The following is a 26,981-nucleotide window of genomic DNA, read 5'->3' on the forward strand; positions in this document are numbered from 1 at the left end:
CGATCAGCTTTTCACCCCTCCTGGCTGCCCTTGTGCCTCTCCTCCAGCCCTCTCAGTCCTGGCTTTCTCCCTGCTGCCTCCCGATCCTGCCCTGTAAGTACAGAAACTGTAAAAGAGCAAGTTAGAACGCCGCCGCGGTCTGCCTCGTGCTCAGGCTTCCTGCCTTTTAAGGGGGAGCCTGGGCACTGAAGCGACCTCTGACGCGGTGGGGGTGGGCGGAGCTTTCTCTCGCCGCTACCCCGATCAGCTTTTCACCCCTCCTGGCTGCCCTTGTGCCTCTCCTCCAGCCCTCTCAGTCCTGGCTTTCTCCCTGCTGCCTCCCGATCCTGCCCTGTAAGTACAGAAACTGTAAAAGAGCAAGTTAGAACGCCGCCGCGGTTGTAAGGTTAAGGCAGAGCTTACAGGAATGGGACAGGGGCAGCGACAAAACTCATGGGGACGGGACGGGAAAATTGAGTTCCTGCGGGGAAAAATTTGTCCCTATGTCACTATCTACTGAGAACCACTGAGCTTTGACTTAACCTATAAGTGGGCTAGACAGTCCCCTGGGAAGCCAGTACCGAACAGCCATGAAGATGTCCCTCCAAGGAAAGAACAGCTGAACATTTCTCAAACTCAATTCAACTGAGCTGCTGCTGCCTGACCTCTTTAATTCTAGAACAGACCAGATAGCCTTCCATAGGGCATTCATGACTACAGAAGTGACCACTTGATGTGCTCTATACAGAAATAATTTGCAAAATAACATCCTTGGTGAATATGCCAAAGAGCTGCATCGTAACTCATACAGCCAAATTAACATTCAATTTCTCTCTTTGTTTTTTTGTTTTGCTTGGTGGGGTTTTTGGTGGTGGTCATGATGGTGTTTATCTTTTTTTTAACTCTGGCCTAACAACCAACCCCTTGCAGTTCAGAGCAAACTTAGGTACAGACAAGAAACATATGCAGTTGTAGGCTCTGTACCAGTCTAGAGGGACTATAGTAAAGCCAATTAGCAGGTAAGACCTAATTTCTCATCCCATAGTGTCCCTCTAGGCTGGCATAGAAAGGCAATACCAAAGCAGTGTCCACCAAAGGTGAGAACCCCACAAATCTGCCTCCAAAACCTGGGCCCCAAAAGCGGCATCCTGACAGGTGTAAATATCCAACCAGTAATAATTTTGGTTAACCAGTAATAAGTGTTTTGGTTAACACTCCCTTCATTAGGGGTCCCTAATTTGTAAAGGTCACAAAACAAACCGCAACAAAAATAAACATGAGCCTGTATAATACCAAAAAAAGCAGAGAAAATCTCTCTGTAGAAAAACCTCTGTAGAGCAATGAATTAGTATTGAGACCAGAATCCGAAAGAAGAATTAATTCAGAATTGATGGGAGAGGAGTTATTGAATCTAAAGTGTTGAGGTTACACCAAATTGTGAAGTGAGTCCACTTAAAGTGATAACAGCATTGTGTGGAAGGTTTTCTGGAAGCCTCTATGATTAATCCAGTAATGACAAGCAAAGGAATGACGTGAAGACCAAACTGCCACCTTGCAGATGTCCTGAGTTGAAACCAAGGAGTGCTCGGCCCCAAGAAGGTACTTGAGCTTTGGTAGAATGGAAGATTAGGTTTTCACCTTCGATAATCTTTTCTACAAGCCCACATCATGATAGAGAGAACTACTTCTAGAAAATTCTATAAACCATAGAAATATGATAGCAGATAAAGGCCAAATGGCCCATCTAGTCTGCCCATCCGCAGTAACCATTATTTCTCTCTCTCTCTCTGAGAGATCTCACCTGCCTATCCCACACCTTCTTGAATTCAGAAACAGTCTCTGTCTTCACCACTTCTTCCAGGGAGACTGTTCCATGCATCTACCACCCTTTCTGTAAAAAAGTATTTCCTTAGATTACTCTGGAGCTTATCACTCTTAACTTCAATCTATGCCCTCTCGTTCCAGTGATTCCTTTCAATTGAAAGAGACTTGACTCATGCACATTTACAGTATGCCATGTAGGTATTTAAACATCTCTATCATATATCTATCTCCCCTCTCCGGCCTTTCCTCTAAAGTATACATATTGGAATTTTAAGTCTATCCCCATATGCCTTATTACGAAGACCACACACCATTTTAGTAGCCTTCCTCTGAACAGACTCCATCCTTTTTATATCTTTTTGAAGATATCTCCAGAATTGTACACAATATTCTAAATGAGGTCTCACCAGATTCTTATACAGGGGCATCAATATCTCCTTTTACCGTCACCTTTTCAACCTGTTTGGCCACCTTAAGATAATTACATACAATCACACCCAAGTTCCGCTCTTCTGTCATGCACATAAGCTCTTCACCCTCTAACTGTATCGTTCCTTCAGGTTTTTGCAGCCCAAAAGCATGACCTTGCATTTCTTAGCATAAAATATTAGCTGCCAAATTTCAGACCATTCTTCAAGTTTCGCTAGGTCTTTCTTCATGTTATTCACACCATCCGAGATATCTACTCTATTGCAGATTTTGGTATTATCCGCAAAGAGGCAAATCTTACCTGACAGCCCTTCAGTTATAAAAATGTTAAAAAGAACAGAACCTTGAGGTACACCGCTGGTAACATCCCTTTCCTCAGAGCAATTTCCATTGACCACTACCCTCTGTTGTCTTCCACTTAACCAGTTCCTGACCCAGCCCATCACTTTGGGGCCCATCCCAAGAGAACTCAGTTTATTCATTAGACATCTGTGTGGAACACTGTCAAAGGCTTTGCTAAAATCTAAATACACCACATCTAGTGCACTCCCTCGACCCAATTCTCTGGTCACCCAGTCAAAGAAATTGATCAGATTTGTCTGACAAGGCCTACCTCTAGTGAATCCATGTTGCCTCTGGTCCTGTAATCCACAGGATTCCAGAAACTTCACCATTCTCGGTTTTAGAAGTGTTTTTATTAATTTGCTTACTACATAAGTCAGACTTACTGGCCTGTAATTCCCTACTTCTTCCTTACTTCCACTTTTGTGTAGAGCAGGGATCTCAAAGTCCCTCCTTGAGGGCCGCAATCCAGTCGGGTTTTCAGGATTTCTCCATTGAAAGCAGTGCATACACATAGATCTCATGCATATTCATTAGGGAAATCCTGAAAACCTGACTGGATTGCGGCCCTCAAGGAGGGACTTTGAGACCCCTGGTGTAGAGGGACCACATTTACCCTTCACCAGTCCTCCGGTACCACTCCCGAATCTAGAGAAGCATTGAAAAGGTCAGTGAGTGGAGCCACCAGAACTTCCCTAAGTTCCTTCAGCACCCTCGGATGTACACCTATCCGGCCCCATCGTTTTATCTACCTTTAGCTAGCTTTTCATGAGCGCAATCCTCTGAAAATTGATCAGGGTCTACCACTCCCATCCCCTATTTGCATTTGTCTTCTACAGTCCCGTCCCAGATCTTCAGCTGTGAACACAGAACAGAAATATTTGTTAAGCAATTCAGCCTTTACTTCAGTTTCTACATATTCCTCCCCTTCACTTTTGAATCTCACAATGCCACTTTTATAATGCCACTGATATAATAATAGGTAATACTTTCTACAAGTGGCTAAATAATCAAACTCCTAAGCACCTATTTCTCATGACCTTTAAGAAAATCGTCAAACTATAATGGTTCCCCAAAAGAAAATTCCTTCACCTAATAACTAACAAGACATTTGCAAGGGTATTTAAGGAAATATGTTGCACCCAGAGCCACAATTCAAGACTTCAAGGCCCAAAAAGTCTTACATCTGAGCTGAGTGGCCCTGGATACATCAGAAAAGATATTTATTTTTGCACCACAGAAGCTCAATTCTTTTCCCCAAAGTATGCTTTTCATTACTAGTAACATGTCACTTTCAAAAAGAAAAGTAACTAGAAGAGTGGATCTAGTAGTAATATCTTGCGAATCCTCCAAGAAAGTTGTTAAATCCACTTCAGGAGTGATCAAGAGGTCTGTTCCCTGTTGATTACTTTGAATCTTCCTTTTAGAAGGTACATAATAGTAATTACTCAACTGTATAGTTTCAGAACTGGTTAGACATTTCCTTCAGATGCTTTCTAAAAAAGTATCTTGGTGCTAACAAATAAGTTGAAGGAAAATTAAGGAGGTGAAGGTTGCAAGAATGTCCATCTGACATTTGGACACCCAGTCTTCCAATTTCCTAAAGTATGCATGCGTTTAACAACTTTGAACAGTTTAGTGTTATCTGCAAATTTAATCACCTTATTCGTCGTTCCAATTTCCAGATCACTTATAAATAAGTTAAATAGTACCTTTTCCATGTATAGAACCCTGCGGCACTCCACCATTTACCCTCCTCCACAGTTACTTACCTGTAACAGGTGTTATCCGAGGACAGCATGTGGGCAAGTCATCCACGGAGCCCAGTACGTTCAGTGTTAAAATGTACTGTCACTTTAAAAAGATTTCAGTCTCATGACTACCTATACTGTGCATGTGTTGGTGGCTTCCCGCCCACCATCAGCTTGCAGGACCATCAGTTCAGTAAAAAAGCCAACTAGAAGAAGAGAGAAGGATATGAGAATATCTGCTAGGAAGTTGTGTCAGATGAAACGTTTCAAGGCAGTCACACATGACTTGAGAAAAGGCTAGGGCCGCTCGGAGACAGAAAAATAAAACTTGCCAGTGAAGGTGAGGGGAAGGAGGGAGGGGGCTGTTGGATCGTGCGATCGCGAGGGGTGATGCGAGGTAACACGTGCATGGAAGTGGGTAGGAGAGAGAGAGAGAGAGAGAGAGAGGGGAACACACGGAAGGAAGTGGAGAAGGGAGGGAGGAGCAGATGCTGCATGTTAGTGGGGAGGGGAGAAAACGCTGAAGGATAGTGGGGAAGGGAGAGAATGGAACAGACGCTGAAGGGAAGTGGGGAGGAGAGAGAGGAGGGGAGCATATCCTAGATGGAAGGAGGGGATAAAAAAAAAAAAAAAGAGCACATGCTGAAGATTGGGGAGACAGATACCAGATCTGATGGGAGGAATGGAGGAGAAAGATGCTAAAAACAACTTGGGGGAGGGAAGGAAAGATGGAAGAGAAGAAGACAGAGATGCCAGACTATGGGGGGAGTGGAGGGGAAAAGATGGGTGCCAGACTATTGGGGAGGGGGGAAGATTTGGAAGGGAGAGACAAAACAGTTTCTGATAGAGACATAGAAACGGAGCAGATGCCATATGGAAGAGGCAGAGAGAAGGTTGACAGTGGATGGCAGGAATTGAATGACAAGAACTAAACTAAAGCTTAACTTTGTATAGAAGATAATAGCAAAATTTCAAAAGATGAGGAAAGCAGAAACCAGACAACAAAAGTAGAAAAAAAATTTCTATTTCTTTTTTTTTCTTTAGGATAAAGTAGTATTGTAGTTGTGTTGATAAACATTTATAAACAAAGCCTTGCCAGTTGAAGATCTCTTCCTCTAGTTTGGCAGCCAGAGCTTTGATTTATAAAATGGCAATTGTACAGAATACTGTTTCTTTTTATACTTTAATAAAATAAGTTCAGTTAAAAATATTCGAGGCTTGTGCATATGGAATCAGATGGTTTGCAGGGATGGGGCGGAGACGAGGACCAAGCTCGCAGGGATAGGGACAAATTTTTCCCTTGTGTCATTCTCTAGCTCAGATTCCATCTTTATAAATTTGCTAAAAGACAAGACTTTCTGGTGGTGACCTTCTGCAAGGAGAAGGGACTGAAGGGGTGCCGTAGGATTCCTCAGCAGATAGTTCCTGGTGGTCTGAAGAAAATTGCCAAGACAGATCAGAGTCATAGTGTTTGATGCCATACTTCTGGGATGAAGAACGTCGAGATTGACACCAGGCAATGGCTTGTATGAAAGACGACATAGAGGAGAATGTCAAGGGGTGTACCGTGAAGTACTTCAAGATGTTTTCCATGAAGGGTGTCGATATCAAGATTTGGAATGCCTGTAGTGTGAAAAACTCTGCTCCTTAGATGATCTCGACACCAAATCGATGACTATGCAGAGTCCAAGACTGAGCTCTGGATGGTAACTGAGAGCATTGCTCGGACTGGGCTAGTACCTGCACCGTATGCTTCTGTAGCACTCCAGCCAACTCCCTTTGTATCAATTCTTGAATCTGGACTTGTAAAGAGAGCGTTGGTTCTGGTGTAATGAGTGGTACTGAGGGTGTGGGCTGTACTGGGTGTCAAGGCGTTGGTGACCTTGATATTGAGACAAGCCTCAAGGGAGACACCAACTGAAGGGATGACGATTGGGTCTCAATGTGTCAATGCTTCAAATGTGTTCATGGTGCAGAGGAAGAAGGATGTTTATGCTTCTTAGCTTTTTTATGTACTTCTCCCAATAGAGGCACTGCTGGTGAAGACATCGAGCAAGGAGTAAATGTCAGTACCTGAGTCGAAACCGAATTTTACATGCTGGTGTAAAATTCAGCAGGCATAGCAGGCACTCTCGATGCCAATACAAAAAGTTTTTCAAATTGGAGCTGACGAGTTTTAAGTGACCATTTTTGTAATTTGGAACAGCCTGTGCAAGAATTGCGATGGTGTTGTGGACTAAGACACTGAACACACCAGTTGTGTGGGTCAGTGATGGAAATAGTACAGTAACATCAAGTGCACCGCTTAAAGCCACTAGAAGGTTTTGACATGGAAGGACATGAGATTGGAAGATTCAATGGTTTGGGAAGGTTGAGTAGTTGTTAACTCCCCAAAAGTTTCAAGTTTTATTTTGATTTGATAAATCACTTATTCAAATTTACTAAGCGAGATACAATACAATAAAAATGAACATACATTTAGACATACTGTTTAAAATTTAAAAATAATGGGTTAGACCGACAAACTTACAGACTAATTGCTACACAAGGGATGGAGGAATAAAGTTACAAATCAGTGCTTTAAAGTAGAAAAAAGAACCATATATGGAAAAAAACTTTAGGGAGGGGGTAGTATAATCCTGGAAGGTAACTACTTTACAATTTGAGTATAATTTAAAGATTAAAAGCATCTTTAAAAAAAAAACTAAGTTATTTTTAAAACAGCTGAGATCATTTTCCTCTCTTATATATTGAGGCAAAGTGTTCCAAAGTTGTGGGGCCATCACCGAAAACATATCATGGCGTCTGGTTCCGATAACTTTCAAGGAAGGGACTACTATGAGCTTTTGGATTGTAGATCGGAGGGAGCGCGGTGTATTTTAAGGAATAAGCATTCTATTAATAAATTGCGGTTCATTGGTGGACAGAGTTTTAAATACTAAGAGTAATATTTTAAAGGTGATATGATGGTTGATTGGAAGCCCGTGTGAATTGATCAGGAAAGGAGTAACGTGATCATATTTTTTACCGTTATGAATAAGTTTAACGGCTGTGTTTTGTATTATTTGAAGACGCTTCTTTTCTTTTTGTGTGATGTTTTTTAATAATTGAATTGCAATAATAAAGTTTAGCGATAATTAAGGAGTGGATTAAAATGTTTAGTGATTTTGGCTCGAGAAACTTAGAAATCGAGCGAATCATGCGTAATCTATAGAAGCAGAATTTAACAGTATTACTTATATGTTCATGATAGGAGAACTTATCGTCAATAATGACACCCAATATTTTTAAAAATGTTACTAAATCCAGATGAATGTTATTAAGAGTGAAAGGAATACTCAAGCTTATTTTGAAAATGGACAAAAAAGAACTCGAAGGACCTAAAATGAAAAATCAAAGATGAAATTTCTTTCAACAAAGATAAATTAAAAAGAAACAAAATGATAGTTTGACAAAAAGAGAATGGTAAGGAAAAAAAAAAATTACACAAGTACATTACATTAGTGATTTCTATTCCGCCGTTACCTTACGGTTCAAGGCGGATTACAAAAAGGATCTATCTGGCCATTTCCAGAGGAATTATAGAATAGTTAGGGAGTAGTCAACTTGATTCATAGAGATGAGGTGGTTCTTGTGGCGTTAGGTTGTTTTAGAGAGTGGGGAGGCGTTAGGTTGGTTTCGATTGTTGGGTATCGGGGATTTTTTAAATAGCATGGTTGCTATTTCTTTTCTAAATGTTCTGTAGTCAGGGGTCGTTATCAGCAAAGTGGAGAATTGGCGGTCTAATCTCGCTGCTTGTGTAGCCAGGAAGCCATTATACAGTTTTTTCCGTTTGACTTCTCTGATTGGGGGATATGTGAATGGAGCGTGGGTTCTCCTTTGTCTGGATGAGGTGGTTCGGATTAGACGGTTGTTTAGGTATATTGGGCTGTTTCCGTTCATGGTTTTAAATAGAAGACAGTAGAACTTGAATTGTATTCTTGCTTGAATTGGTAGCCAGTGTGAGTTGGCGGTACGCCTCGGTGATGTGGTCATGTTTTCTCAGAGAGTAGATGAGTCTCAGGGCTGTGTTCTGGATTGTTTGCAGTTGTTTAATCATGGTCACGGGGCAGGGTTGATAGAGAATGTTACAATAGTCTAGTAGACCCAGCATTAGGGCTTGAACTAGGATCCGGAATTGAGTTTTGTCGAAGAATTTTCGCACTTGTCTTAGGTTTCTCATGATTGCAAAGGATTTCTGTATTATTTTGTTGATTTGTGGTTGCATGGTACAGCACCTGTCAATCGTCACTCCCAGTAGTTTTAGAGTGGTTTGCATGGGGAATGTGGTTGAGTTGATTACTAGGTTTGTAATGGATGGTGTCCTTATCATTTTCTAGGAGAATGAATTTTGTTTTTTCTGAGTTTAGTTTCAGTTTGTGGTCTTTCATCCAAGATGTTATTGTTTCTAATGTTTTATGTATAGTGTCTATCATGGAGGGTTTTAGTTGATCAAAAGGGAGAAGAATGGTGATGTCGTCTGCATAGCTGTAGGAGATTATGTTTGATTTATCTAGACAGGTGCAGAGGGACGTGATGTAGAGGTTGAAGAGTGTGGGGGATAAAGGGGATCCCTGAGGTACATCACATGGTCTTTAAGAATCCTTGGAACCATGTGTGCACTTTATCTGTGATACCAATTGCATCCAGAATTTGTAGAAGAATGTTATGGTCAACCAGATCAAACGCCGCGGATAGATCTAGTTGTATGAGGAATATTTTTTTTCTTGTACTGAGATGTTGTCTAGCTGTGTCCAGGAGGGATCCTAATAGTGTTTCAGTGCTATAATTGGTTCTGAAGCCAGATTGTGTATGGTGGAGTATGTTGTGGTCTTCTAGATAGTCAGTGAGGAATTTGGCTACTAGGCCTTCCATTATTTTGACGTAAAGTGGTATTGATGCTATGGGTCTGTAGTTGGAAGGTTGATCCGTTACTCCTTTAGGGTCTTTTAGGATAGGGGTGACAATGATTTCGTTGAGGTCTTGTGGGAAAAGGCCGTCAGTGAGCAGTGTTTGCATCCACTGTAGGAGGAGAGAGCGGAATTTGATACTGGCATTTTTTAGTAGATATTGTGACCAGTCAGACGCTAGGTCTGCCGAGGTCTCGGTGAGAGCAGGCAAGGGGGGGGGGGTAGAAAGCCCAGGGGAGGTACACCCAAAGCCCGTCCTGGACACTATATTGATTCCCCGGAGCCTACTAATCCTCCAGAATTAGAGACTGTAAAATCAGGCTATCCACTAGGGGGAGCCAGTAGGCCCAAGAACTTGCCTGCTGGCAGATATCCAGGTCACCACTGGGGGAGCCCAAGAGCTGTGCAAGCACCTGCTGACTCAGCTAGATCAGGGCGGGGCCCTGCTCTAGAAAAGGCAGCAATTTTGGAAAAACAGTTAGGCAGGCTAGGGAGAAGGATAAGATTCCTCTCCCACAATGACCCCCCTAGTCCAGGCAGAGGCAAGACTAGTACATCCATGGAGGTAATTGAGGCTGGTGACTCATTGGATCTACAACTTCCGGATGAAGAAACTGCTATGGAGTTGCAAGAGAGTCTGCCTATAGAATTTGGTGAAGATCCTGTACCGATGGAGGTTGGGTTTACTACCAGGTGCCAGTAATGATTTTCTACACTGGCAGTTTGTTTGGACTGTTTTGAACTCTGCATTTTGTGTTTGAATATTTGAAGTTAAGAATGTTTATTTTGGGTGAGGTTTGCTAACACCCTGGGAGGGAATTTTTGATAGCTGTTTGAAAAGCTGTTGTTGTAAGGCAAACCTAGGACACTCTTTATTTCCCAGCAGTGCTCCAAAGGCTGCTGGAGGCTTTTGTTTTGGGAACTGTACACATAACAGAGCAGAGAACTTTATTGCTGGTATTGCTGCTTGGGACCAGGCTGAGAGCTCACCAAGCCAATAAGCTCCGAGGAGAGCAAAAGCTCAGGAACATTATTATTCTTTATTGGAAAGGAAGAAACCTGAGCTACTATTTTGTTTTGGTATTTTGTTTTTGCCTTATGATTCTTTTTGCAAAGATCATTATCCATTTTGCTTGTGCCATTCTTGACTTTATTTTGGGAGTAAAACTTACATTATTATACAACTGGAGTTGTGTTTTTTTCTAAGTTCCTCTTAATACTCCAATCCTGCAGGGTGACTCCAGTCCGGGTCACACGTCAGTGCACTTCTTATGTTTAACCGCTAGGGGTGCTGCTGAGTCCTGTTCTCGGGCTGCACAGTGGTTTCAATATGGAGGGCAATGGTTTAGGTCACAGGCTGCATGACTGTATTTTTTGTAGTTTGTTGAAAAGAAAACTAGACTTCCATGATGACATTTTTAAATAACATCCAAGCCTGGTTTACAGTCCTAATCTTTGCCACTGATCCTTTTGGTTGGTTTTTTTTTTTGTTTTGCTTTTTTAACTATTTCCTCATTTTATTGTACTGCTAATGGGAGCCTTACTCTAAAACCAGCTTTTGAAGTCTATTGCATCGGGAGATGCCCCTGAGTTTGCCCCTGACGAAGGTTACGAAACGTGGCTATCTAATCATACCTCCACCCCCGTGGACCACCGACTGCGCACCAGGACGGGCGGAGGCACGAAATGCAGCCTGCACGCTGCGGAACACTGCTGAGCCCCCTAAATGTGCTAAACGGTCTGTGGCCGAACCCCCCGCTTAACAGGGAGTGAGGCCAGGGAAGGCCCTGAGTTCCAAAGAAAACTAGCAGACCAGCTAGCAGGTACCCCGAAAGGATCGGCCTGCCAGCTACAGACCAAAGTCTGCAAATTCTCAAGCAGGCAGCTTTTAAAAGTGCTTGAATCGCGAAAGGTAACAAAACTACATTGAATTAAAAATAATAAATATGGGAGAGCAGTACTCTAACACCTGCAGCCATACAGAAGAGACAGACTGAGGGGAGGAGCTAAGCTAGCTTGTGAAATACCCTAGAGACAGAGTGGAAAACCTGGTATGGTTCTTTTCTGCAGTCCATGCGAGTAAAGGGAAATAACCTGTGGTCTAGAATGTCTCACCTATTACACTGGCAAATCTTTTTATTCTTTGGGACCTTTGGCCAATGTTGGAAACAGCATACTGGGTTTGATGAACCTTTAGTCTGCCCTAGTATGTAAGCTGCAGAGAGAATCGAACCCTATTCCCCCAGATCTCAGCCCACTGCACTAACCATCAGGCTACTCCTCCCCATAGCCAGTGCAATGAGCTGCAATCCAATTGGCACTGCCAAAAGAAGACAAGGTACTTCAGAAATGCAGACCACAGTGTGAACCTGTATTGCAAGAACTAAAAGTCAAACCTAGAAGGGCAGGAATGTTTATGCTTCTTAGCTTTCTTATATGAAGCGTCCCCAAAGTATGAGATATGTACAAAGATGATGTTGAGTCTTGTCTCTTAAGAGAGCCCGTTGTTTGATGCTCTCTATGTGGGGCCAGAGCACATGCTGGCAATACTGATGCCAACGTTGATGCAGGTTGAGTGTTGGGCCCTGAATCTCCCACCATGCTTGATGGTGGTTGCTGAACCGCAAAGTTTATCGCACTGAACCTGTCAGGATTTGAGTGGCCTCTTTTGCATACACAGACAGAGTTCAAAATGAATATCCCAATGTTCAGGACCTAAACATTGAACACACCAATTATGGGGGTCAGAGCCTGAAATGGTCCAATTACATCGAGTACATTTCTTGAGGCTACTCAGCACCCTCTTTGACATGGAGAGAAAAATGGCCGAAGCGAACTCAAAAGGCTTGATGGCCTAGGGAGCTCAAGTGAAAAATATACCGAAGCATGCTGAAAAAGGACCTCAAAGTGGCCCAAAGGCCAAAAATAAAAAAAAAATTGACAGAAATGAATCAAACTCAAATAAAATATTGAAAATTATAAAAATGAACAATTATAAAGGAAAGAATATCAGGAAGGCACAAAAAAAAAAAAAGACTTCAAAATTTGACATGTTGAGAAGATACCAAAGACACAGCTTTTCTGCTCGTGGACAACTTAATGTAAGCAAACGTTGGGTCAGAAGGCATCAGCAAGTACATGGTATGGGCCTTACCTAAAGTTTTAAGGTAACAGTGTATTTAGTGTCCATACTGGGTTCCAAGGATGATTTCACTCACATGTGAGAATATATGCCTGCTGTCCTTGGGGAATCAACACAAATGTATAGCAAACCAAATCAACAGTGAGATGTCCTTCAGATAAAGGATATCTGGAGGCAAGGAGAGTAGAAGCCAAGACTTTATTTGAAAACACATGGGCTGTATTTTCGCTTATTCACCTGTGTCAGGGGACTGGGAAGTCTTTTGTCCATGTCTCATTAATTCCTGAAGAAGACTGCCCAGACCCCTGATGCATGCAAGCAAGTCAAAACAAAGGCCATGTTGGTTCTTCAAATAGTCTTGGCTTCTACTATCCTTGCCTTCAGCCGCTGTTTCATCTGAGAGCCATTTCACTGTTGATTTGATTCATTTCTTTATATCAGTGCTTTATTATTTAATCCATAAAAACCACAAAAAATACAGTTATCTCTAAAGTGGCTGGCCTAAAAGAACATTCCTGGCTAACAGACTATACAGAATTTTGTGGTTATTCAATTATAGTGGAGTAAACAATGACCAATGCAAGGTAACAAGTTAAACAATGGCAGTGGGGGTTGCTCTAAACACGTTCAATAATAAAAAGTCACAAGGATTTGTGTATCTGCAATGCGAGCATGTATAGAACCTTATAGTGTTCAGCATAAAAACTACCTGCTCATTCGCCTTCGCTGAGGCATCTGCTCCAGGTCTCTCTGTTCCCTCTCTTCACGTGTCATTCCTTTATAGTTTGAAGTTAAGCCAAATATGGGACGTGACCACTCGTCTGTGGAAAGAGAATTTGCTATGCTGACAATATGCATTTCACTATGCAAGACATTAAGACAATTCTATAAAATAGGTGCTGTTATGCACCTATTATGAGAATAAATTTTTAGAACAATGGCATTTACATGTGTAGGTACAAAAATGCCAAAATTCCAACTAAACATTATTTCATAATTACACACAACTTACATAGCATGTTTTGTTAGGTTGGTGTACTCTTAGAAGGAGCTTGGGCAGGGCACGGCATGGACAGGACTCATACTTATAAACATAACTTATAGAATACTATAAGATATCTCCATCATTTTGGCATGAACCTTTACACCAGATTTATGATTGGCCTTAGTGGTTCTGCCTAAATTTTATGCACGCACACACCCAGTTACACTAATATTCTATCTTTTAAATAGGCTCCTACCAAATGTCCTAATATATACTGCCCTATATAGTGGGCAAGCTTCAGCCTCTATGGGCAGCTTACTAATCTATGAATAGACTGTAAGCTTATTGTTTTTTAAATAAGTTTTAAAAAAAAATATTACATATTTACCAAATTTCCAAAGGAAACAAGAAGAATCAAATAAAATGTAAGCTTATTTTCAAATATAAACACGCTACTCAAAAAATTTATCATTGAAAATTTAGGATGATGGGACTAGACAAAGAGTAGAAAAAAATTCTCCATTTTTTCCCCCTAGGAAAACCCCAAAATTTTGGAAGGGAATAACTAGGTCAGGTAAAATGGGAAATCTCAATGCTTATGTTTAAAACTATTTGTACCTGAACAAAATACTTGGCACATACACTATTTTGTCAATTTCTTAGAATTAATTGTACAGTTTCAGAAGACTACTACAGTAGTTCTGAATATTCTTCACTTTTTCATATTCTGGTGTTGGCGTCTGTTATGCTAATATCTAGCATTTATATGCAGATATGTATATTATGTATTGTAGTTGTCACCAATAAAGTTTTAAACATGTTTTTGTAAGTTTAAGCCCATGAAGAGCTGATAGGATGCTATGTAGGTCGAGCGCATAGCATTCTGAAGCAATCTCTTTCCAAAAGATTTCCAAGTCTGAGCCTCCCTCCTAGGGTGCACTGAGGAGTGAAGTCTTGTATTTCTGGGTTCTTTTGAGGGCAGATTCAACCAACACTTCCAAGTCTGAATCCAAGTCTTTTGGACTCTCTATACATGGAATTGACCTTCTTATTAATAGGAGATACAGACAGGGGTTTCCCACATTCTCATCCATATATCTCTCAGGATTCTAACACAGCTTCTATGCCACTTGTATTAGTGGCCAAACTTTAGATTTTCAAAGACTCTTATAATTCCCCAAATCTGTTTGAGGGGATTGCTTGGAAGGTGGCATATCAGCAGCACAGTTTTCCTGATCCTAGCATCATGGCCCGATGAGGACTGATGCAAATGCTTTCTCATTGTTCTTCAATATCGGAGTCCTTTGATGCCAGTACCAACGCCATAGAATCGTTCACATTGTTTGGAGAGGACATTTGATGACGGTCTGTTTCTGACAGCCTTTATAGAAGTCTGTCCTGTTTCTTTGATTTTTATATATTCTCCACATCTGGTGCAGGTTCTGGGTCCTTGGGATTGATGCCACTAGTGCCAATGTCCTTGGGTCATAAATATGGGACCTGAAGACATGACACAACTAAAAATATCTTTGGGTCCAAGACATGATAAGACACAAATCACAAATGTTGGTGCTCAATACTGTCCTGCCACACCAGCCACAATTCTTGAAACCAATGTCTTGATTGTGGGACATTAGAAGACAAATAGTCAACATAAAATGAGCACTCACTGATAAAAATTTTCACAAGGTAATGAGAGAGAATATTTTTTTTTTAAATAAACACAATCACAACATTTCTGGATGGCTTATAGAAAATATAAATGTCTAACTCAACATATCACACAGTGTAAATAAAACAAAAGCACAATTTCATTTAAAAGCTTGAGAAAATAAAAATGTCTTGGCTGTGAAAAGCATCAAGATCATCAAGTATTCTAATTTCAAAGCATAAAGAATTCCATACTGCTGAAGCTAATAATGAAAAAGCTCTTTGTTGTGTAGGCTGCTTCTTGGCCATTTAAGAAAGACGACAAAACAAGTTTGAAGGCAAGCCCAAACAAGCTTAGTGGACATTGTCCCCCTGCAACTCAGACAAAACAACAAAAACCACAACTGGAAACCTAACTAACTTCAAATCTGTCTCCTGCAACGACATCACTGAGATGCTAGACACAATTCGCCCTTCCAGATCCAACCTGGACCCCTGTACACAACACCTCCTAGTGGTGGTGAAAGATGCCTTTGTAGACTCCATCCTTTCTCTCATCAACACCTCTCTACAAATGGGCATAGTGCCCGCAAACTGGAAGTCGGCAATCAGACCAATTTTGAGAAAAACATACGCTCGACCCTAACGTGCATGGCAAATTTAGACCTGTCTCCAAGATCCTGGAAAAAACAATTGCACTCCATTAATGACTGATGGAAATTCATGGACAAGGATAATGATGTCCTTCTGGTGCTGACGGGTTCTCAGCGTGGCCTTTGACACTATTGACCACCCTCTCTCCATTGAGCGGCTCTCTGAAATCGGGATCAGAGACTACGATGGTTCTCATCTTTCCTGAATAAAAGATCCCGAAGCATTGTGCTCAATGACGTGCTATCGAAACTGATCAAATACGGTGTTCTGAAGGGGGCTCTGCTATCCCCACCCCCTATTATTCAAATCTCTATGTTAGACCTGTCTTAGACATAGCCCCAAAATATCAAACACAGATTCACTCCCTTGCAGATGACATCTAACTACACCTACTGCTAGAAGAAAATCGTGACGCTCAGATTGCGAAACTCCTAATCTGTCTCTTAGAAATCAAAAACTGGATGTCCGTAAACAAATTACAACTAAACGCCTCCAAGATGGATAAAGACTGGAACCGCAAAGAACGCTGTGTCCTTGCCCGTCCCTTGCTGGGCTGGGACTCGACTACTATAACTGCAAAAGACCAAGTGTGCAGCTTAGGAATATTCCTTGATTGCAATTTGTCACTTTCCGACTGTCTCTCTCAGGTGGTATCTTCTTCATTTTACTACCTGCAACAACTCTGGAAAATAAGGAACTACTTTTCAGAGTCCAACTTTGGTCAACTAATCTATGCCTTAGTACTCTCCCACATTGATTACTGCAATGTGCTATTCAACGGTCTCACAGTGAAGAATGTACGATGTCTCCAGCGTGTTCAAAACTCGGTGATCAGACTTCTAAAAAACCTCTGTGCCCACGACCTTGTCTCCCAGGCTCTAGTGTCGTCTCACTGGCTGCCCGTAGACAAACGTGTCTTCAAATGCCTGATGCTTGCATTCAAATCCTTATACGACATGGCGCCGGAAAATGTGACAGCTAAGCTTCCGCTGTACGTGCCGAACCGGTCTCTCTGCTCCCAGGATGAAATATGCCTCAAAACACACCCTAGTCGTGCCCTTCGACTGCAAACCAACAACGGTCCTACTCCCACTTCATACCAAACCACTGGAATCGACTACCCTCACAGATCAGATCCCTTGCTGAACTCTTCAGCTTTAACCATAAAAGAAAAAAAATATTTGGCATAAAAGATAGTGTTTCTGTTCTCTCTTGTATATTCTATTAATATGTTGTTAACCGAGTTCAGCCCTAATCTTCTTTCTTGTAAATCTCCTTTGGAGGCTGAACACTAGGGTCTTGCATCCTTTCCAGCCTTGGCTGCAGGGCTCACAATCAAATTTTGCCTCCTTCCTCTGAGGCTACCTCCCTGGATACTTCCCATGAGTCTCAGTTGGTAGCAAAGTCAAGTAGATCTAGCACAAACAGGAAACACAAGAAAGAGAGAGGGGGTGTGTGGGGACTCCCCATTACAAGTCAATTCTGCTCATGATAAACCATTACATAACCAACAAATGCCAACAAGGCCAAAAATTTGACGAACAAGAAATTGGAACATTTAAAAACTGCAAAACAGCATAACTGCGCACTAAAGGAGACACAGTCTGAGTATCAGAAAGGGCACCAACCAGGGACTCTTCTAATCCCTTAACTGTACATCAACTGACACTTCCGTGATTCTTAGAGGTCAAAGACAAAAAAGAGCTTACCTGTTACTGAATAGGCAACCAATGAATCGGACAGAATAGACGGGTGGGTGTTCATCCTCCAGAGATTTACAAGAAAGAAGATTAGAAGTAAGAAATCTAATATTTCGTTCTTGTACAATCCCTTTTGGAGGCTGAACACTAGGGATGTATCAAAGCAGTCCCAACTCTCAGGGGGGCCCAATGAGCCCGCCACCAGAACAGAAGCCCCAAAAGCTGTATCACACTTAGTCACCACATCAAGTCGATAAAACTTGGTAAAGGTATGAAGAGAAGCCCAAGTGGCCACCCTACCAATCTCCTCAGGTGAGACTGCATGAGATTCTGCCCACGAGAAAGCCTTCACCCCTGCAGACACATAGGCAGCAGAAATGGCTGCACGTATCCATCTCGAGATGGCAGCCTTGGATGCAGGCCGACCCCGGTGCGCAAGGCCGCAAAGACAATGCGCGGCGAAGGCGAGCAGCAAAGGCGCTCACCTTAGTGAGAGTGCCTTTGCGAAGGGCCGAGTTAGTACACCCAAGGATACCAGGGAATACCAGCAAGGTAAGGACGACAACAAAGAACAGCTAAATAATCAAACTAGCACAAAAGAAAAAAACATAGTACATGCAGAGGGGGCACACATACATACGAAACAACAGGAATAGGGAAGTAGCAAGCGGAGAAGAGAACACACACACAAAAGAAACAGGAACAGGGAAGTAGCAAGGAGAGAAAACACACACACACAAGCAAAAGGGTACCAGCGATATAATAAAGAGTACTCCAAAAAGGCAGACAGCAATGGAAGCAGAGGGAATCCAGAAGAGGAGCTTTCTAGTGTACTGCACAGACTGCCATATGTATGACTACCTCCCCACGGGAAGGCAGTCGTATGTATGCGGTTGGTGTCAGGAACTGAAAAGCTTGAAGGCGGAAGTTAGTCGATTGAAGTACAAGATTCAGGAACTGGAGGGACTTTACATCACAGAAGACCCAATTGGGATGACTAAAGGCCCTATGAGAGAGAGGCACATCGAGGAACAAGTCCGGGAGCTCGAGAAGTTCATTGAGGAGGCATACAGGAGGGTGGAAGAAAACAAACAGCACAGTGAAGATGAAGTTACATACACATGGAATGGAGAACAGGAGCAATCTGACTCCAAGGAAGAAGACGCCCATAGAAGTATCCCGCAGGAAGAGGAGGCAAGGTCTTGTCGATGCCTAGAAGAGGAAGCTGTGAAGCACATCGAGGACACGAACCTACGACCAGAGCGAAAACTGAAAAAAGGAAAGTCTGCGATCCTAGTGGGAGACTCAATCCTACGGCAAGTAGATAGCCACATAGCAGGAGGGAGAGAGGATCGACTAGTGACCTGCCTCCCAGGAGCAAGAACAAAGGACATCGTCGACAGAATTAAAAGGATCCTAGAAGGAGCAGATACGGAAGAGACTGCAATGATGATCCACATTGGGACAAATGATGTCAGCAGGAGAGACTACAGTAGGAATGCACTGATCAAACAGTTCAAGACTCTGGGAAGGAAGCTGAAGATGAGGACTCAGAAGATGGTGTTTTCAGAGATCCTACCAGTACCGAGGGCAGATGTGAAGAAGCAGACGGAACTACAATCAATAAATGCATGGATGAGATGGTGCGAGGAAGAGGGGTTCCATTTCGAGAGGAACTGGATGTTTGGGGGGCAAAAACAAGCTCTTCAGGAGAGATGGACTACACCTGAATGTGTCGGGAACAAGACTTCTAGCAAACAACGTCAGAAGAGTAATAGAGCAGGCTTTAAACTAAGAAGAAGGAGAAAGCCGACAGTCGACCAAGTGTCGATGATTCGGAAAAAGGTATCCCGAGAAGATACTGAGAGGGAAAAATGCTGGGAAGAATCAACGGGCAAAAGACAAGACTTGACAGACCAAGAGGAGGATAAGAAGGACATAGCACAGGGGGAAAACACAATGGGCAAAAAACAAAAGCTGACAGCTCTAGATGAGGATGATAAGACGAACGTAACACAGAAAAAGAAAACGAAGACAAAAAAAAACACCAGGATTAAACTCCATGTATACTAATGCAAGAAGCCTAAGGAACAAAATGGGAGAACTAGAAGTCATGGCCAAAAATGAGAACCTGGACATCATTGGAGTCTCTGAAACATAGTGGAATGAAGAAAACAAATGTGACATAGTACTACCGGGGTACAAACTTTATCGCGAGGACAGGTCAGGTCAGAAAGGAGGAGGAATAGCCCTATACATAAAGGATAACACAGCGGCGACGACCGACAAATTGGAATCACTATGGGTTAAAATACCAGGAAGAAATGGGCCCAAGATAAAGATGGGCCTGTACTATCGCTCACCTGGGCAATCCAAAGCAAGCAACGAAAAAATGAAAGTCGAGATGAGGTGAGAATGCAAAAGCGGTAACATGATTGTTATGGGAGACTTCAACTATCCCGGGATAGACTGGAGTCTTGGAAACTCAAAATGTGCTAGGGAGACCGGATTCCTGGAGGCTATACAGGACTCCTTCATGGAGCAGCTTGTCAGAGAACCAACTAGAGGAAATGCCACTCTGGACCTCATCCTCAATGAGCTAAGAGGACCTGCAAAGGAAGTGTAAGTAGTGGGACCATTGAGAAACATCGATCACAACGTGATCAAGTTCAAAGTTGAAGTTAGAATATCGAAAGGGAAGAGAACCGCAGCGACAACTTTAAACTTCAAGAAAGGAAACTACGAAGCGATGAGAGTAATGGTAAGAAAGAAACTTAGGAGCAACTCAAAGAAATCCCAGACTGTAGAGCAAGCCTGGTCACTATTCAAAGACACGATGAATGAAGCGCAAAATCTGTACGTCCCCAGATTTAGAAAAGGATGCAAAAAGAACCGAACCAGAGACCCGGCGTGGATAACCAAAGAAGTGAGGAAAGCGATAGGAGACAAGAAACATTCATTCCGGGAATGGAAAAAGGACAAAACCGGGGAGAACTGGAAAGAGCACAGGAAGCATCAAAAAGAATGTCACCGCATGATTAGAAGAACAAAAAGAGAATATGAAGAGAGGCTAGCCAGGGAAGCAGGAAATTTCAAACTGTTTTTCAGATATGTTAAAGGGAAGCAGCCTGCTAGGGAGGAGGTGGGACCGCTGGATGACGGAGATAGAAAAGGAGTGGTGAAGGAGGAAAAAGAGGTGGCGGATAGACTAAATATGTTCTTTTCATCAGTATTTACAAAGGAGGTCACATCCAAGGTGCCAAACTGAAAAAATCTTCACAGGTGACCAGGTAGAAAAATTAACATCAATGGAGGTAAGCCTCGAAGACATACAGGCAGATAGATTAAAAAGTGACAAATCTCCGGGCCCGGATGGAATCCATCCCAGGGTTTTGAAGGAACTAAAGGAGGAAATAGCGGAACTACTACAGCAGGTTTGTAACCTATCCCTGAGCACAGGTGTGATCCCGGAGGATTGGAAGATAGCAAATGTTACGCCCATCTTCAAAAAGGGATCAAGAGGTGACCCGGGGAACTAAAGACTGGTAAGTCTGACTTTGGTTCCGGGGAAGATGGCGGAAGCACTGATAAGACAGCATCGATGAGCATCTAGAAAGAAATAAACTGATGAAAATAAGCCAGCATGGCTTCTGCAAGGGAAGATCATGCCTAACGAACTTATTACACTTCTTCGAAGGAATTAACAAACGAATGGACAAAAGGGACCCCATAGACATTGTATACTTGGATTGCCAAAAAGCCTTTGACAAGGTACCCCATGAACGCCTACTACGGAAACTGAAGAGCCATGGGGTGGAAGGAGACGTACATAGATGGATCAAAAATTAGTTGGCGGGTAGGAAGCAGAGGGTAGGAGTGAAGTGCCACTACTCAGAGGGTAGGAGGAGGGTCACGAGTGGTGTTCCGCAGGGATCGGTGCTCAGACCTCTGCTGTTCAATGTTTTTATAAACGATCTAGAAACAGGGACGAAGTGCGAGGTAATAAAATTTGCAGACGACACCAAACTATTTAATGGAGTTGGGACAAAAGAGGACAGTGAAGCTTTACAAAGGGACCTGAACAAACTAGAAGAGTTGGTGGCGAGATGGCAAATTAAATTTAATGTGGAGAAATGCAGTCTTACATGTGGGAAACAGAAACCCAAAGTACAGCTATACGATGGGAGGGCTGGAATTGGGTGAAAGTACCCTAGAAAAGGACTTAGGGGTAATGGTGGACAAGACAATGAAGCCATCAGCATAGTGCGCAGCGGCCTCAAAGAAGGCGAATAGAATGCTGGGTATTATCAAGAAAGGTATTACAGCCAGAATGAAAGAAGTTATTCCTGCCATTTATCGGGTGATGGTGCGCCCGCATCTGGAGTACTGCATCCAAAACTGGTCGCCATTCCTAAAGAAGGATATGGCGATACTCGAGAGGGTCCAGAAAAAAGCGACACGATTGATAAAAGGTATGTAAAACCTTTCATATGCTGAAAGACTTTTTCACTGGAAAAGCAAAGACTTAGAGGGGACATGATAGAGACTTACAAGATCATGAAGGGCATAGAAAAAATGGAGAGGGACAGAATCTTCAAACTTTCAAAAACTACAAGAACGAGAGAGCACTCGGAAAATTAAAAGGGATTCAGAACCATCGCTAGGAAATTCTTCTTCACCCAAAAGGTGGTGGACACCTGGAATGCGCTTCCAGAGGGTGTGATAGGACAGACCACGATATCGGGGTTCAAGAAAGGATTAGATAAATTCCTGAAGGAAAAAGGGATGGAAGGGTATAGATAGAAGAATACTATACAGGTCCTGGACCTACTGGGCATGATGGACCTCTGGTCTGACCCAGCAGAGGCAATGCTTATGTTCTTATTTGTGGTCTCCAGGTATCTCAAAAGGAGATGCCTAACATCTAGAGACTGCAAAATACGGTCCTTAGACTTGGAGCCAGAGGGAACAAAGGCGGGAAACCACTTTCAGGAGAAAGGTAGACACTGTCCTTAAAACCATCGCAGATTTCGGGATGCGAAGAAAAGGATCTCTGCACGACAGAGATTGAAGCTCCGTCACTCTCCGTGCAGAAGTGACAGCAATGAGGAAGACGATCTTGATAGTAAGATCTTTCAGAGAAATCTCCTCCAGAGGTTCATAAGGCGGACGAGCCAGAGAGCGGAGAACCAGATTCGGGTTCCACGAGGGACAAGGCAGTCGCAAGGGTGGTCTCATCCTCCCCGCCCCCTGCAAGAAGCGGACAACGTTCGGGTGAGACACCAGAGAACCCCCTAGAGAAGAGGGACCCAAACAGTCCTGCAATCTGGACATGGAGAGAAGAAACCGCTAGACCCTTCCTGAGGCCAACCTGCAGGAAGTCCAGAACATGTGCCACTGACGGGGCCAAAGGTTGCACTTGAACCCCCGCACACCAAGCCTGAAAGCACCTCCAGGCTTTCACGTAGGCTGACAGTTGATTTCCTCTTGCTCTGAAGGAGCGTAGTGATGACTGCAGATTAGTAGCCCCTAGCTGTCAAGGCCGCACATTCAAGTGCCAGGCGGTAAGACCAAAGCGGTCCAGATCTTGAAGTATTATCAGGCCCTGCTTGAGAAATCTCCGATGGCAAGGAAGACGCAGACCCTTCTCTGAGCTCAATCCCACTAGGTCTGCGTACCAAGGTCTTCTGAGCCAGTCTGGGGCCACTAGGATTACTGGACCCATGTGAGAGGCCACCCAGCACAGAATGCACCCTATCATAGACCACGGGAGAAAGACATACAGAAGTTCCCCTTTGGCCCAAGGTTGAATCAGAGTGTCGAGCCCTTCGTTGCCAACCTCCCATTGACGACTGAAGAACCTGTCCGCCTTCCGGTTCCCCAAGGATGCCATCAGATCGAAGGTGGGATGACCCCACCGGCGCACTATGGCTTCGAATGCTAGCCTAGACAGGGACCATTCTTTCGGGTCCAGAATCTTATGACTTAGAAAGTCTGCCTGAACGTTGTCTACTCTACTCTGGCCACATGAGCTGCGGACAAGACCATCAGATGTCTCTCCACCCAGGCAAAGAGCATCCGAGCCTCCAAGCTCAGCAGGGGGACTCCTATCTTCCGGACGGTTGACATAAGCAACAGCCGTCACATTGTTCAAGAACACACGGTTAGCCTTTCGATGGAGACACCGTCAAAATCTCAGCAGAGCCAGACGGATCGCGTGTTTTGATTATGCCCCTCTATGTATATTAATATTAGGCCCCTAGTATGTCAGGTTAGGATAAAAACTTGTATTGTAAACTTGTACTGAAATTATGTATGTTTAACCTGAAACTCGTTCTGAACTCTTGGGGACAACGGGATAGAAAATGAAATAAAAGTCTCAAGACAACATGAAGACATAACATGAATTATGGTTCAGTATCAGGAACCCAGCATAATATGGTTGAAATGAGATATATCAACACTGGCAGCAGAATTCTGAAGAAGTTGCAGTACCTTAAGAAATTTACTAGCAGCCACACTATTCAGGAATAGAGAGTACTTAAAAAAAATGTACTGTATATATAAAAGTTGTATTTATTGAAGATCAGTTCAAAGCCGCCTGATGCAAAAGAAAGAAATAGTCTAATAGAGAAGAAGGCTAAGAACCAAGGAAGGCAGAGTTCAAATTTCACTGAAAATCACTTGAAATCTTGGGCAAGTCACTTATCTCACCACTGCTTCTTATTAAAACTTATTGTAAGCTGTTTAGGGGTAGAGAAAATACTTACAATATCTGAATGTAACTTGCCTTGAACTACTACTACTACTACTACTACTGAAAAAGTATGAGATAAATACAAAATACCTCCTCCCTCTTAAAAATGTGCAAAATCTTTCACCTACTGATCACCAAGAGGAGGAATTACAAAACTATAGTATAATTACCAAGAAAAATGAATTTGTAAACTACTCAAATGCAGAAAAAAATTATTAGAGAGAGGATAGTTTGCATCAGGTGGATTTGGGTAGAAAAACAAAAACGAGATAGTCCCACTTGACAATGCTGATGAGGAAAATGCTTCAAATATTCAGTGATTTGTTCTAGAAAGCTCTATAGCTTTCTCTATCCTGGGTGGGATCTAGTAGTTGACCTCACCCACTAACAAGGACAGGGATATCCTGTTTGTACTTGTTTTCTTCTATATCTATTTTGGATAAGGCTTACTTTGTTGTACAAGACTTTCTCCCCCATCTTTTCTATTGTCTTGTGTTTGTTGTTTGTCTGATGTTCTGTTGACTTAGTGGATTTTATAAATCGCCTTGATGTCTACTAAGGATCTGACATTATAGAGAAATTACTCACCAGCAGGAGGTGTTCTCACAAAGCAGTTACTTACCGTTAACAGGTGTTATCCAGGGACAGCAGGCAGATATTCTCACATGTGGGTAACATCAGTCACGGAGCTCCGGTATGGACAGCTTTAAAAGTGCATCGCCACTTTAAGAACTTGAGAAAGTTCGTGAACAGCCCGCACCGTGCATTTGCGAATGCCTTCCCTACCTCAGTTCCGTTAGGAAGCTAAGAAGCCAACCAGGGGAGGTGGGTGGGTTGTGAGAATATCTGCCTGATGTCTCTGGATAACACCAGTTACAGTAAGTAACTGTACTTTATCCCAGGACAAGCAGGCATCATATTCTCACATGTAGGACTCCCTGAATGGGATGGAGGGAGTGTTGGTCATTAAGAAAATAAATTTTGCAATACCGCTTGGCTGAGGTGATCATCCCATCTGGAAAAAGATTCCAGATAGTAGTGAGATGTGAATGTATGAACTGAAGACCAAGTAGCAGCTTTACAGATCTCATCAATAGGAGTGGAACGTAAGAAAGCAACTGAAGCTGCCATAGCTCAGACTTTGAGGGCTGTGACACAACTCCTCAATTGCAGCCCAGCCTGAGCATAACAGAAGGTGATACAAGCCGCCAACCATGTAGAAATAGTTTTCTTGGATACAGGACATCCCAACTTATTAGGATCAAAGGAGATGAAAAGTTGAGGAGATATTCTATGTGGCTGAGTTCTCTGTAATTAATAAGCCAAAGCTCATTTACAGTCCAAAGTATGAAGAGCAGTTTCTCCAGGATGAGAATGAGGCTTAGGAAAGAACACTAGAAGCACAATGGATTGATTGAGCTTGAATTCAGTGACTACTTTTGGAAGAACTTTGGATGAGTGCGAAGTATGACTGTCATGATGAAACACTGTGAACGGTAGATCCGCCACCAGTGCTTGAAGTTCACTTACTCTTCAAGCAGAGGTAAGGGAGATGAGAAAAACCAATTTCCAAGTGAGGTATTTAAGATGAACCAAAGATACTGGTTTCAAAGGAGGCTTCATAAGTTTAGAGAGAACAAGATTGAGATCCTAAACTACTGGAGGTGGTTTGACATTTAAAAGTCCTTTCATGAATTTGGACACAATAGGATGAGTAGTTAGAGGTTTACCATCAAATGGGCTGTGAAACACATTGATAACACTGAGATGAACTCTAATCAAAGTGGTCTTGAAGCCTGAGTTGGATAGATGTAGAAGATAATCCAATACTGAAGATATAGAGGTAGATTTAGCAACATCATAATGAAGAGTACACCAAGTGGAAAATCGTGTCCTTTTCTGCTAACAGTGCTGCATAGACGGTTTTCTTGAGGCTTCTAAGATATGTCTGACAGGATGAGAAAGATGACTGTCAGCCAATGTCATCCCAAGAATAACCAAGCTGTTAGGTGTAAAGACTGAAGATTGGAAAGCAGAAGAGATCTGTGACTCTGTGTGAGAAGAGATGGAAAAATCTGAAGAAGCATTGATTCCCTGATACTGAGTTGAAGTAGAAGGGAGAACCAGGGTTGACTGGGCCACAGAGGAGCTATCAGAATCATTGTGGACGAGTCATGTTTTAACTTGACAAGCGTCTTGAGGATGAGAGGGATTGGAGGAAATGCATAAAGAAACTTGTGTGTCCAATCCAGAAGAAATGCATCTGCTTCCAGACGTTGTGGAGAGTATTACCTGGAGCAAAAATGGGGCAGTTTGTGATTGGGGGATAGAATCTGAGGAGTCCCCCAGAGAGAGAATATGTGATTTAGAACTGCAGAGTTGAGCATCCTCTTGTGTGGCTGAAGAAACCTGCTGAGTGTCTGCGAGAGAATTTTGTTCCCCTTGAATGTACTGTATACTGCTTTCAAAAATATGTTGCAAGCAATCGCCAAATCTTTTGAGCCTCCTGACAAAGAAGGGGAGAGCCCATGCCTCCTTGCTTGTTTATGTAACTCATTGCCACCTGATTGACCGTGCAGATTAGAAGGACATGGTTGGGCACAATGTGATGAAATGCTTTGAGAGCATTGTAAATCGCTCTGAGTTCTAAGAGATTGATATGGCAAAGCTGATCCTGGGTAGACCAGTGAACCTGAGTGCAAAGACCATCCAGTTGAGCTCTCCAAGCGTAGGTGGACGAGCCCGTGGTTAGAACCTTCTGATGTGGAGTTGTTTGAAATAAAAACCCTCTGGAAAGCTTGGAAGAGTTCATCCACCAC

At 42.8% G+C, this 26,981-nt stretch overlaps 1 protein-coding gene across 3 annotated transcripts in view; it reads right to left on the reverse strand.

The window, feature by feature from the left end:
• The window catches only part of IWS1 (interacts with SUPT6H, CTD assembly factor 1), a 278,708-nt gene that overhangs the window by 31,507 nt on the left and 220,220 nt on the right, over positions 1-26,981 (reverse strand). For 2 of the 3 annotated variants that reach the window (XM_033957615.1, XM_033957616.1), the window contains exon 11: positions 13,126-13,237. In XM_033957615.1, the coding sequence (XP_033813506.1) occupies positions 13,126-13,237 (112 nt within the window). Of the gene's footprint in view, positions 1-13,125; positions 13,238-26,981 lie in introns of those variants that run through there. The other variant, XR_004540561.1, reaches the window with a different exon arrangement.

This window comes from Geotrypetes seraphini, chromosome 9 (assembly GCF_902459505.1).
Source record: "Geotrypetes seraphini chromosome 9, aGeoSer1.1, whole genome shotgun sequence".
NCBI lineage: Eukaryota > Metazoa > Chordata > Amphibia > Gymnophiona > Dermophiidae > Geotrypetes > Geotrypetes seraphini.